This window comes from Leptonychotes weddellii, chromosome 2 (genome assembly GCF_054177405.1).
Source record: "Leptonychotes weddellii isolate Sample4059 chromosome 2, ASM5417740v2, whole genome shotgun sequence".
NCBI lineage: Eukaryota > Metazoa > Chordata > Mammalia > Carnivora > Phocidae > Leptonychotes > Leptonychotes weddellii.
In genome coordinates this window covers 146,422,371-146,434,801 of record NC_138370.1, presented here as the reverse complement: position 1 = coordinate 146,434,801, position 12,431 = coordinate 146,422,371, and the positions used below count along the sequence as shown (strand labels likewise).

At 38.1% G+C, this 12,431-nt stretch overlaps 1 protein-coding gene across 1 annotated transcript in view; it reads right to left on the bottom strand.

Annotated features, from left to right (window-relative positions):
* ATP8A1 (ATPase phospholipid transporting 8A1) overlaps positions 1-10,749 on the bottom strand; it is a 185,698-nt gene extending 174,949 nt beyond the window's left edge. Inside the window, exons 1-4 of the mRNA XM_081813165.1 lie at positions 10,567-10,749; positions 8,492-8,606; positions 7,020-7,119; positions 5,957-6,055 (exon numbers count right to left, since the gene is read on the bottom strand). Of these exons, the coding sequence (XP_081669291.1) occupies positions 5,957-6,055; positions 7,020-7,119; positions 8,492-8,606; positions 10,567-10,645 (393 nt within the window). The 5' untranslated portion in view covers positions 10,646-10,749. The remainder of the gene's footprint in view (positions 1-5,956; positions 6,056-7,019; positions 7,120-8,491; positions 8,607-10,566) is intronic.
* Positions 10,750-12,431: the final 1,682 nt, after the last annotated feature.

The following is a 12,431-nucleotide window of genomic DNA, read 5'->3' as shown; positions in this document are numbered from 1 at the left end:
GCTGTGCAGAAGCTTTTTATCTTGATGAAGTCCCAAAAGTTCATTTTTGCTTTTGTTTCACTAGCTTTTGGAGATGTATCTTGAAAGAAGTTGCTGTGGCCGATGTCAAAGAGGTTACTGCCTATGTTCTCCTCTAGGATTTTGATGGATTCCTGTCTCACATTGAGGTCTTTCATCCACTTTGAGTTTATCTTTGTGAGTCATCCTCCATAATTTAATGACATATTGATGTCTGTCAATGACTAGAACCAAACACATATACCATGTGCGTAAAGCCTCTTGCATCCACTGCTTCCCAATGGTCCCTTCTCCACATCATGAACCACTGAATCACATGATCCTATTCTCCTTCCTACCAAAAGCACCAAAAAAATTAGATGCTAAACAGGTGAGTTAGCCTGAGTCTAGGTGGGTGAGTATGAAGAGTCACATAAGCCGAAGTTTTAGAGCAGAGAGTAGAAGAAACGAAAGGTCAGAGGAAAGGTGAGAATTTGAGTGGCCAGGGGAAGCTATCTTGTCTACGGTTCAACTAGAGGTTTTCCATGGCTTCCGTCTAAACTTACAGCATCAAGTGTAACACATCAGCCTGCTGACTTTTGTAGAAAAGTGATGAGTATAACTAACTCTGAGCTCAAAAATTCTATCATTAAAGCTCAAGGTCAGATTTAGCTGCAGAGACCTGACTATAAGGTGGGTTGGAATGAATGTGAAACAAAGGAGTTCCTAATTTTTCCATTTGAGAGAAATACGGTTTTTAGAATCACAGTGCAAATATGACCATACTCTCCGAGAGAAAATGTCAGAGTTGTGGATTAGCACTCCTCCCAAAACAGCAACACTCAGGAGTGTCCTAATAGCTGGCAGCGGGAACGCAGTTCTCACAAACAATCAGCCACTGAACTGCACAAAATGCAAAGAGAGCATTCAAAACGCCTCTGTGGAAGGCTTGTAGAAAATAATTCTTGCCACATCTATAAACAGGAACACATTACAATTCTTTCTCAGAGCAAAACACTAATAAAACGGTAAAAATGTAGACTTTCATTAGGCAAACTATTGCTTCCAAAAGTAAGCTTATGATTTACCAGATGTTCTTAATACATTTTTAAAGTTTAAACTTGTAGCATCAGTAGAGAATATTTTATAATTGATGAAACTCTCAAATACTTACTGTTTTTTATTGTTCATAAAGATCTTAAGAAAATTAGAAAGTAGCCCAAAATAAATTTGGGTTCAAAGTAATGGTCCAAAACAAATTTAGATATATGAAGGAGGTGCAAATATTTCCAAAACAATGGATATCTATGACAGACAATAGTTAGACTTCCAACTGAAGGAGACAAATAAAAGCTAATTAATGAAACATTCTACTTAAACAGGAAATTTAATCTTAGTGAGACCTAAGGAGATCCTGAACATTATTTTCCATCTACAGAGAATTCCTGTATAGGAGAATTCTTGTACAGCTCTTTCCTCAGTCTTCCCACCACAGAATAAATTCGGTTGCTTGTCAAGAAACAATTGTGTGGAATATACATAAGGATCTATCCAGATAGGTAGATTCTAATCTTAAAACCATAAAAAAAAAAAAAAAAAGAGAAAAGCATCTCTGGATCCCAAACAGATTTTTATTCCTTCTAAAACAAACACTTCAGAAAACATTAATACAGCTATTCCATGAGTTCAAATACCTCCACTGTCCTATAGTGAGAATTCATTTCATATCACTGAGGGCTAGTGAATTACTTAATATTATCAATATTTAACTGACAGTGTATCAATAAACTGTACCATATAAATAGTACCATGAACTTTAGAATACTCAAGTATGTAATGTGGACCACTCCCTTCTGGGAACCCTTCCTAAGTGTTTCTTATCTTATCATTGCCCAGGTGTTCCACCTGTACCTTGGTCCCTTCTTCATCTCCTATCTTGTGCTACAGTGATGGAATTCCTCAAGGCTTACTCCCTGGCCCTCTTCGCTTCTTACTCTATACTCTCTTCCCAGCTCAGCTCATCCATACCTGCAGTTTCACTTGTAACTGATACATAAATATATACTAGCCAAGACTCTCATCTGAGCTCCAGACAGTTATATCCAGTAGCCTCCTTGACATCTCCCTCTGGCAGTCTCAGAGGCATCTCCTGCTGTGTCCACAAGGCAATCTAGGACGTTAACCCCCAAGCCTTGGTCCTTGTTCTCAGACATGGAACCATACACCATCCACTTGCACAAACCAGGAACTTGAGAGTCATCCTTAGCATCTTCTTCTCCCTCTCACTTCCATCCAATCCTTCTTCATTCAATAATATTTACAAAACACCATGAGCCAGGCCCTGTTACTATTGGTGAGGATACAACAATGAACAAGAGACAAAACTCTTGTTCTTTATGGAGCTTACATTCTAGTGGTCGGAGAGAGAATGTAAACAAAATAAGTAGGGCATGTAGCAGGTTGGATGGTGAAAAGTCTTATCAATTCTACTCCTAAAAAGATATTGAATTCATTTCTCTATATTGCTTTATCTGCAGTGCCACCTGGTCTAAGATCTCTTCATTTTTTTTTTTTATACCAGCTACTAGAATATTCTTCTTTTTCTTCTCCTTTTTTTTTTTTTAAAGATTTTATTTATTCATTTGAGACACAGAGACAGAGAGAGAGAGAATGAGCAGGGGGAGAGGCAGAGGGAGAGGGAGAAGCAGACTCCCCGCTGAGCCAGGAGCCCGATGTGGGACTCGATCCCAGGACCCCAGGACCACGACCCGAGCTGAAGGCAGACGCCCAACCATCTGAGCCACCCACGTGCCCCTAGAATATTTTTCTAACTAGTGTATGCAAATCCTGTTTCCTTCCAATCCATTTTCTATATTTTAGTCAAAAAGATATTTGGATGATGATAGTACAGTTAACATTTATTCATCACTTACTAGAACTAGGTACTATTCTAAGGACTTCAGTGCATCATTTAATTCTTAGCCAAAAGGCAAAATAGCTGGTGTGGTTACTTGATTAATGTCTGTCTCTTCTACTGGACTGCAAGCTCTAAACTGGCTCCTTTTACTCACTAACGTCTTCCTCGTATTTGGTCTCTGAACACTGTGGACTTTAAAAAATTATCCTTTTTTTTTTTTTTAACGAATTAAGTTTATCAGAGTTTAAGTTAACACATGTATAGCAAAGAAGGCATGTTTTTCATGGTGAATATTATCAATTTAACAACCGATCTTGACCCTTACCATAAGAGTTGGCATCTGACAAGATGCAGTTTGTTTTTTTTTAAACTAAAAGTTCTCCACCAATTTTAGAGTATTTTCAAGTAAGTGTTTATGTCATTTGCTACTTGCACATTAAAAACAAGAAATCGTATTATGTTAAGCTATGCAAACCATCAAGAGTTAGAATGCACTGGGTGGAGGTAAGTCTTAGGTGTCTCCCCTGGAGGGAATTCTTACTGTTTTATTGTAAATGTTCAACAGAATATGAAAGAAGGCTTACTGGAAGATAAGCTGTGTTTTATTCACTGACATAAGAGTGGGAGACATAACTAGTCTTCACCAATATCTCATTTTCTTCTCTTTTCGTGGACACCGAGATTAACTTCCTTCTTGTCTTGTCACTAGTTCTAATATTAGACTGTAAGCAGAGGTGATGTGCTCCATTTCTGGACCACAAATTTCTAGACCTCCATTCTCTCCTTCTTCTGCTCTGGTGACCACCACTATTCCACATAACAGACTCTCAATTCAGCTGCATCCCTGAGTGACTACATGAGCAATGGGGCCTGCTGCCCACCCTTCCTCCCAGATAAAAACCTGCAGTGTCTTTGAAAATGTGAAAAATGTGAAAAATAAACTTAGGTTTAAGCCACTGACATTTGGGACATGATTATTACTGCAGCTAAAGTTGAACACATCCTAATACCTATCCTAGTGAATTCTTGGCACCTAAGTACTGCTTCATATATTTTGATGAATGAATGGGTCAATACATGTATTCATTATAATTACTGATAAAGATACTCTTTGGGCAATCATCTAAACTATTTGACTTTTTTCCTTTTCTAGGGAGTAATTTTTCAAACTTTCTATCACCTATAAGTTGATACAAATGTCTTGTTAAACAATTCTTAACCTATTTTGTCAATTTCTTAACAATGATTTTATTGGAAAAGTACTCCACATAATACTATCACCCCACCCAACTATTACTACATCCTCCAGGAAGTACCTGATAAGCTGTTTTCTAGGAGTACCCAATTATTACATTGTGCCAATAAGAGTTCTGTTACAAAAAACAAACCAACAAACAAAAAAAAACCCTCTTGGATATTTTATTTACCATTTATTTTCATAGAGAGGGGTACTAAAAACCATAGCTAGAGAGCTTATAGTATTGTTAGGGAAAAAGAAAAAAGGACAGGCAGCTTAGAGCAGTGATAATAACATGGAGCTCTGGAACCAAACTGCCTTGTTTTGAATTCTCACAGCCCCAGTTATTAACTGTGTGACCCTGGGCAAGTTACCTTGATCCTCTGTGCCTCCTCTCCCTTATCTGTAAAATGGGGATAATACCAGTAATCCTTTAGAGAGTGGCTATAAGACTTAATAAATGTAAAGGATATAAAACAAGTACATGGATCCCAGAAACTCAATAGATGTGATGAATACTATTGTTGGTGACTTGCCACAAAAACAGAACAAGAGCTGGATGAGAAGGAATCTGATCCCAACCATTTCTTGGACAAGTTTCATGATCTCTCTAAGCCCGAGCTTCCTTACCTTTAAAATGGGATTAATATCCAACTCGTAAAGTTATTGAAGAAATTAAATGGGAAAAGCATTTGCAAAAACAATAGCACAATGTCTAGTAAATAATATATGCTTCATCAAAACTATGTCAAAGAAAGAAAAGGGAGTACATAAGGCAAACAAAGAGACCAATTACAGTAAAGACCGATCCTTATGGATTGCTCGATCCAAGTACAATTTAAAGGATGGTGAGTCTATGTGGAACAATATAGGTAAAAAGAGAGTCCCTTAAATTTTCAGCTTGTGGTCCCCATCAAGCATGTCATTTCCAATCAAGAGGACTGTGATGTTTTACACACACGCACACAGACATAAAACCTCTGTCTGTATTCTTAGACACTTGGATGTTTTTGGGACTGATGATCTAAATGGACACTTGACCCGTTTCAATTTGATTCTCTACAGAAATAATATAAATGTTTGTGCAACTTTAAATTGGAGCTTCCTAAAGAATTTCTCAGGCCTTCCTCGCCTTACCATCTGACTTGCCTAAGGCTCGACAGAAGGTCATCTCATATAGGCCAAGTATTTAAAGAGCAAAGGAAAAAAAAAATTGGCTTCCTCAACTAAGGTAGTTAAAATAATGGTAGAAGAAGAAAAAGAAAAGTCTGAATTTATTTTGGGGAACTTATTTTATGAACAGGAAATTGACTTCCCCTTTTCTCAGCTACTACAGATTAATACTACTTTCTTTCAATAAAATAAAAGGAAGCTTAAAACTACTAAAGATGAAAAGGAATCAACGGTATTTAATAAAGTGAAAACCACGCATATGACTTAAACATAAAACATACATTAAAAGACCCTTTACACTGAGATAATTTGGAGGCTACTGTGTTTAACTTGAAATAATGTTCAAATGGAACATTGGGCATAATGTTCAAATATAGTTTTCTCTCCAAGCCAATTATCGCATTTAATTTCTTTCACTACTAAACTACAAATGCAGAGAACACTCTGCCAAGCATTCTGTAACAGTAATCCTGTAGAAACTAAGAACAGTGGACTCCAGAGCATATTCTACATGTTTTTAAGTTGAATGGGCATTTTAAACAGCCTGTGTCAAGAATTAAAGAGAAACTAATATTTTAAAATATGCATATAAAATAAGGCACATTTATTTATGAAAAAAATTAAGTACTTACAATATCTTCTATGATCTCTTTGATAGCTGCCACAGCTAAAATAAATAAGAGAGGAACCAGTGTTGTATAGCGACCTGTTGGTGATACATCAGGTATTTGCTATTTGGGGGAAAAAAAAAAATCCAGTGAGAACTAGCAAGTTTATAATATGTTTAAAAACAACCAAGTCTTAGTGCCTCTTAAAATACTCTTCAGTGATTTTACTACTGCGGCAGACTAACACTGAGTGAGGCAGTTTGCTCCTGTCTAGGAAGTGGCTAGAAGAGCATGTGAGCTGGCTTCATGACAAGCTGTTGTGTGTGTGAGACTAACACCTACAAAGGGGAGTTAGTTAAATATCATATAATCATTAAAAATGATATTCTAAAGACACACCGAAACACATGGGAAAATATCCACACATTATCACATGGTTAAAGCAGAATATAAAACATACGTGTTCTACGATCTTCTTTTTGTAAGCTAAATCAATAAACAATACATGGGAGGGGAAAGATGAGGAAGATATACACCCCGATGTTAAGAGCAGTTGCCTCTTAGTGGTGGAAAAGTGAGAGTTTTACTATTTTTTTCTTTATTTCTTCAATTTTTTTCTCTAATTATTTTTACAATGAATGTATGTTTTTTAATAAAATGAAACTTTTTTTTTCCCGATTACTACTAACTCAAATACAAAAAAGAAACAAGTTTTAAAATGGAAATTCTTAACAGAAAAAAAATAAAATGGAAATTCTTATAAGGTTCAGAATTGACTGTTACTGTTACTAAAATAAATTAATATTTAATTAATATTTGAAGAAAAAGTTCCATCCCCCCCTTACCATTAAATTTCATCCCTGCCATATCAAATTGACAGAATGTTTAAAATAAGCTAATAAAAATGAATCAAATTCATTCTGGAATTCTGACATTGCTTGTGGCAGGAACTGGAAATGTCCACCCAAACCAACTTGTCTCTCTGTGTTTAGCTAAAGCTTTGGAAGACTGGTCATGGGTTTAACAAAAACATTTATTAGTATCTGAACATTTGACTTTGAACTGAAGTTTTATGATGTGACTTTACCTGAAGCAGTGCAATAAAGAGAAAAAATGAGTTAGCAGCTCTTCTGAACTGAGAGTAGAGAAATCTTGGAAGGAATGTGATTATGTTGTATTTTGCAGTGCTAGAAAACAAAATGAAAAGTAGCATAAAACTTAATTACTCCATAATTAGCACCCACACTTATAAAATTCTATTATCATCGCATAAAAAATTAGATGAACATTTGCCCTCTGTTTCAAATTGGGAGAATATTGCAAATGGTCATTAACCTAAATGAATATGAGTGAAAGGAACTGTCGAATTATATAGTAAGAGTCTAATTTTCTTCACAATATCTTTTGTTCTCTTTGGCCAACCATCCTTTTTTTTAACACACTAGGAGTAGCTTACAAATCAATGATGGTGCATCAATAAAAAAATCTTACAAAAAAAATCAAATTTGAGCAAGACCAGGAACATTAAACAGAGATGCCTACATAGGATAATTTCAGAAAAATGGGAAGTTTTCTAGGGTTCTGTTCAAATTTTCTCCGTAGTCCCTCTAGGAACTTGGCTAGGACTCCACACTGAACATACCAGCTATGTCTGCAATCAGTAAGATATCAACACTTAGGTCTTGAAAACATCCAATCTTCTTTTATTTAAATAGAAAGAAGATTACATGACTTGATAATTGTGAAGCTGGATGATGCGTACAAGGGAGTTCGTTGTGCTATTTACTTTTATGTTTAATGCTTTCCACAATAAAATCTTTTAAAAATTAAAAAAATAGGAGATTACAGGAATGCATACCACATTCCCCAAACTGAGAAAGTTACTCTAGAATGTGAAGTTGTAAATATGAATTGTAAATGGGCATTTCTCAAGTCCAGGAATTTTGCCACAGGAGAAACACTGGGCTAGCATAAGGGGTAAGGGAGTGTTCATGTTCACTCCATTCCAGAGGCCACTTAGTGAACAGTGCTTACAAGAGTGATACTTTTTATACTATTGTTGGAAGGAAAATGTAACGGTGAAGTAATTCTCACAGCCCTCCATTCCTCAACACCATACTAAATTTTACAACTATCAAACGCCAATATTTAAAGACTATGTAACAAAAAGGAGTTCTTGGTGAAGAACTGCAAAGACCTCTTCTAAAATGTTAAAACTTGTTGGCCAAAAACAATAATTCATCCCTCTATTAACAGGTTTGAGACAAAGGTATGTATCCATAAGCAGCTTTCACTATCCAGACACTATAAATATAATTGGGAGAGTATGGCTATTTATCCTTTCTGCTCCTTCCAACTTCCAGATTCTTATTCCCATCTCTTTATTGGCCAGAAGATGGAGAAAAGAGCCGATTCATACTGCCTCCAGTGAGCTTTCAAATAGTAACTGATTTAACTGAAAGCTCTCTGTAAGCATTTTTGTTTTGGCCAGAGAGGGGAGATGGCCTATTAGGTTCCGCTGTGATAGGTGGTCCCACAGAGATCTTTGGTAGGTCCTACCTGACATGATTATTGCAGAATTTTGTCAGCTGGGGCTGGTTGATGAATATAGTCCGTACTTCCTCCTGGTCAGCCAGTGAAGTCTTCTCTGAGACATCATCGGTCTTCTCATAACCTTAAAGAGAGAGAGTCTTCTTATTCAGTAAGAAATCTTTCACTTTAGTATCCAGACAAAAACATACTTCATAACTACTTGGGATTCTAAATTATGTTAAAAGCTGCATGCTTCCACCTGATTGATGTTCTTGCTTCTTTTATAGTAAAAGAAGGAAAATCCCCACATCTCCTATTTCTACTAAATTTGAAAGGCAGCATTTAATAGTCATGTAAAAACTGACCGTTTCAAAAACAGTAACATCATTTTGCAATATTTCATAGTTCCCCCATAAATGTTCAACTTCTTTCCATTATGTAAGAATACATCTGAAAGTAACAAAAAATTTTAAACTAGTTTCCATTACAGTTTTAGACAAAACTAAGAGAGGGGTAATTTAAAATATATTTTTAAAACATAAGTATACACATTTAATACCTTTCTGATGTTTCATTTTTTTTTTTTCTTTTTGGTGAAGACAGAAAGAAAGATACCCATTAAGGTTTAAATAGGCAACCACCATGCTGTGGTATGACCACAACTCACTGTGATAATCTTAATCTTTCCACTAATGGCAATTTATGAGTTTTAAATAATGACAACTGAGTTTTAAATTTCTTGAGACCATTTCAAGTCATCTCAGGATCATTCTAAGAATGCAACAGATTCTGCCAATTTCAATGGGGTAACATCTTGTCACCATATTGACAACACTTTTTAAAAACACAAGTTCCAGAAGAATGGGAAAAAAATGTAAACTGCTTATTTTACTGTCTAGTGAGAATTAAATGAGACTAGATTAAATCAGTCCTTACCCCTTTCCTAGAAAGGGCTATCAACAGTACTCTATATTAGATAGCCATTTTTCTTTTCTTCTTTATCTAGCCAAGCCAACTCTTCCCATAAAATCTGCTGACCTATTGAACATTTCTTCTGAAGTATTCTACAATGCTAAGTCAGTGATCCTTCTCTGTATTCCCACAGGCCTCTGCACTCCCCTTTCTTCCCTGCAAAACACTTATCAGAAGGTTTTGTTACTGCCTGCTTATGAGTCTGTCTCTCCCTACCAGAATGGGAACTCCCTGAGGCCATAGATGCTGGGTTACTCATCTTCCTAACACCAGTACCAACAAACAGCAGGTACTCAATAAATATTTGCTGAATAAATATCAAATGACAAAGGAGTGGTTATTTGGCCCTCCGTCCTCCCCCCCCCCAACTGAGGGCAAGTACATTTTTCTCCACCCATTGATAAGGACACTAATGACAGCCAAATGCTGGTATCAAACTGTACAAGGAAAGCTTGTCTGTGGGGTTTTGTTGCTATATGAAACCAGAAAATCATTTAGGCTTTCTACAAAGGTGGGCAACATGAGTACGGGGACCAGTGTAGTGTGTGCAGGGGAATTCACAGGGGGCAACAAAGGGCAAGGTAAAGACAGGTGAGATGTGCTGAAAAGCACACAGGCCAAATCTTGGAAGACCTCTCACACTTGTGCAGAAGTCTGGAAGGCATCCTCTGGTTGGCAGCAAGCCACTGAAAGCTTTCCAAGTAGAGAGGCGCAGAGTGAGAATGGTCACTCTGAAGGCCACATGGCTCCAAATTAAGTACCATCATATCCATTTTACAGTTTTAGATACATTAGCAGCTTTGCTTATGGTCACATGGTGAATAGTTATCTTTCACTACACCATGTTTTAGATACAAACTTCCCCCCTAGTTTTATATAATCAAAATTTTATCTATGGATTGCTATAGATTGGATGTTTGTGTCTTCCCAAAATTCATATGTAAACATGTAATCCCCAAATTGGTGGTATTAGGAGATAGGGCATTTGGAAGGTGATCAGGTCATGAAGGTGGAGCCCTCATAAATGGGACTAGTGTCCTCACAAAAGAGACCTAGAGAGATCCCTTGTCCCTTTCCCCATGTGAGGACACATTGAGAAGATGATCAATAACCAGGAAGTGAGCCCTCACCAGACAGTGACGCTGCTGGTGTCTTGATCTTGGACCTCCCAGGCTCCAGAACTGTGAGTAGTACAGTTCTGTTGTTCATAAGCCACCCAGTCCATGGTATTGTTACAGCAGCCTGAACGGACTAAGATATGGAACATTAAATAGAGGGAAATAAATTTTTTTTAAAAGATTTTATTTATTTGCGAGAGAGAACGAGAGACAGAGCATGAGAGGGAGGAGGGTCAGAGGGAGAAGCAGACCCCCCGCTGAGCAGGGAGCCCGATGCGGGACTCGATCCCGGGACTCCAGGATCATGACCTGAGCCGAAGGCAGTCGCTTAACCAACTGAGCCACCCAGGCGCCCAGAGGGAAATAAATTTTTAAAAAATTTCTTAAAAATCTTTTATGAGATTTTCCTTAATGACAGCACAAAAATCATAATGTCCTATTTCTGGCACCTCAACTGGACAGAGATCCTCAGGAAAAACCAGTTCTCTGCTCTGAAGCCCTCAGATTGTATTTACTTTATGTAGCGGGACTTTTGAGGGCATGGTCCTTGGATGTTCTTAGCTGAAGAGTTAGGTGTCACTCCATAGCCATTTATATTGGGGTCTCAAATGCTGCCAGATGGCACTGGACATCACATCTCCCCCTCACATATTAATTTATAGTCAAGAATATCTATGAAGCAAAAGAATCTCTGGGACAAAGGGATTGGAATCAACCCCTTCCCTTAAATGGGAGAGTAATTAAAACAATTCTAATGGACCAGTAGGGCCCTAACCAAGGTCTGAACATAAGGGACCTCTAAAGAAAAAACTCACCAAAATCGGAGTGGGGGGATGTCTAGACTGGTGACCTCTTCTCATCCAGTAGGGGGGCTGGATGGTTCTAAGCACTGAATATTGCAGATGCCACAAGCCTGCTTCATTCAGGCACTACAGAAAAAAGCCTTAGAAAGATAGTGCAGGTGAAGCTGAGCACATGGAGCAGAATCTTCGGAGCTCAGACATGGGATGCCCTGAGCAGGTCTGATACTGGAGGAGGGAGGGAGATCTGCACCAAAAGCTGGGAGCCAGGCACTCAGCCAGTGGGAGCTGGTAGTCAGCCCTGCCCTGTCTCCCTCAGGACTCCAGGGAGCTCAGCTCCCCCATTAGCAGTAACAAAGAGACCCTGCAGGCACCTGAGGCCCACTCCCAGGATGCTGAAGGCTATATGTTGCAGGTACCACCTGGTGTATGCCCCCAAATGGCTATTTATTCCTAGCGGTAGGCAGTGAGCTAGAAGTGAGCAGGCACAGCAACCTCAGGAATATCTGAGTGAATGCACCTAGCCTCACAGGTCCTCAGGAATAATCCATGAAAGTATCTGGGAAAAAGACTGGCATTCTTACTAATTTGGAATGTGGAAGTTTGTTAACTATTCTAATTAGACCCTTCGGTGAACTCTTATCTTACATTGTAGAAACAAGCAGGTTGGTTCTGGACATATGGGTAACACATTAATCTACACTCCTTCAACATATGATGAATTAACCCACTGGGAGATGACAAGTCTAACAGCATCGGGCTTGCACAGCCTGATGGACCCAATTCCACAACAGGGGTAGATGCACCTGTAGAACCAAAATTTTCAGAGTCTGTTGGGATACCTTGGCAATGGGGCCATGATACTGAAAATCTGTTTGACGCAGTTCTTTTTCCTTCCACAAAGCTGAGAAGAGTGCTACCAGTGTTTAACTCCCTGACTCACCCTTTTCCTGACCATATCCATCTCCAACCTGCAACTCACATTTAATCTGGCAATGGGATTTGACCATCAAACCCTGCACACATAGGAACAGATCTGCCTCTCTTGCAGGTGGCTCTGTTCCTCCCATGAGTTGA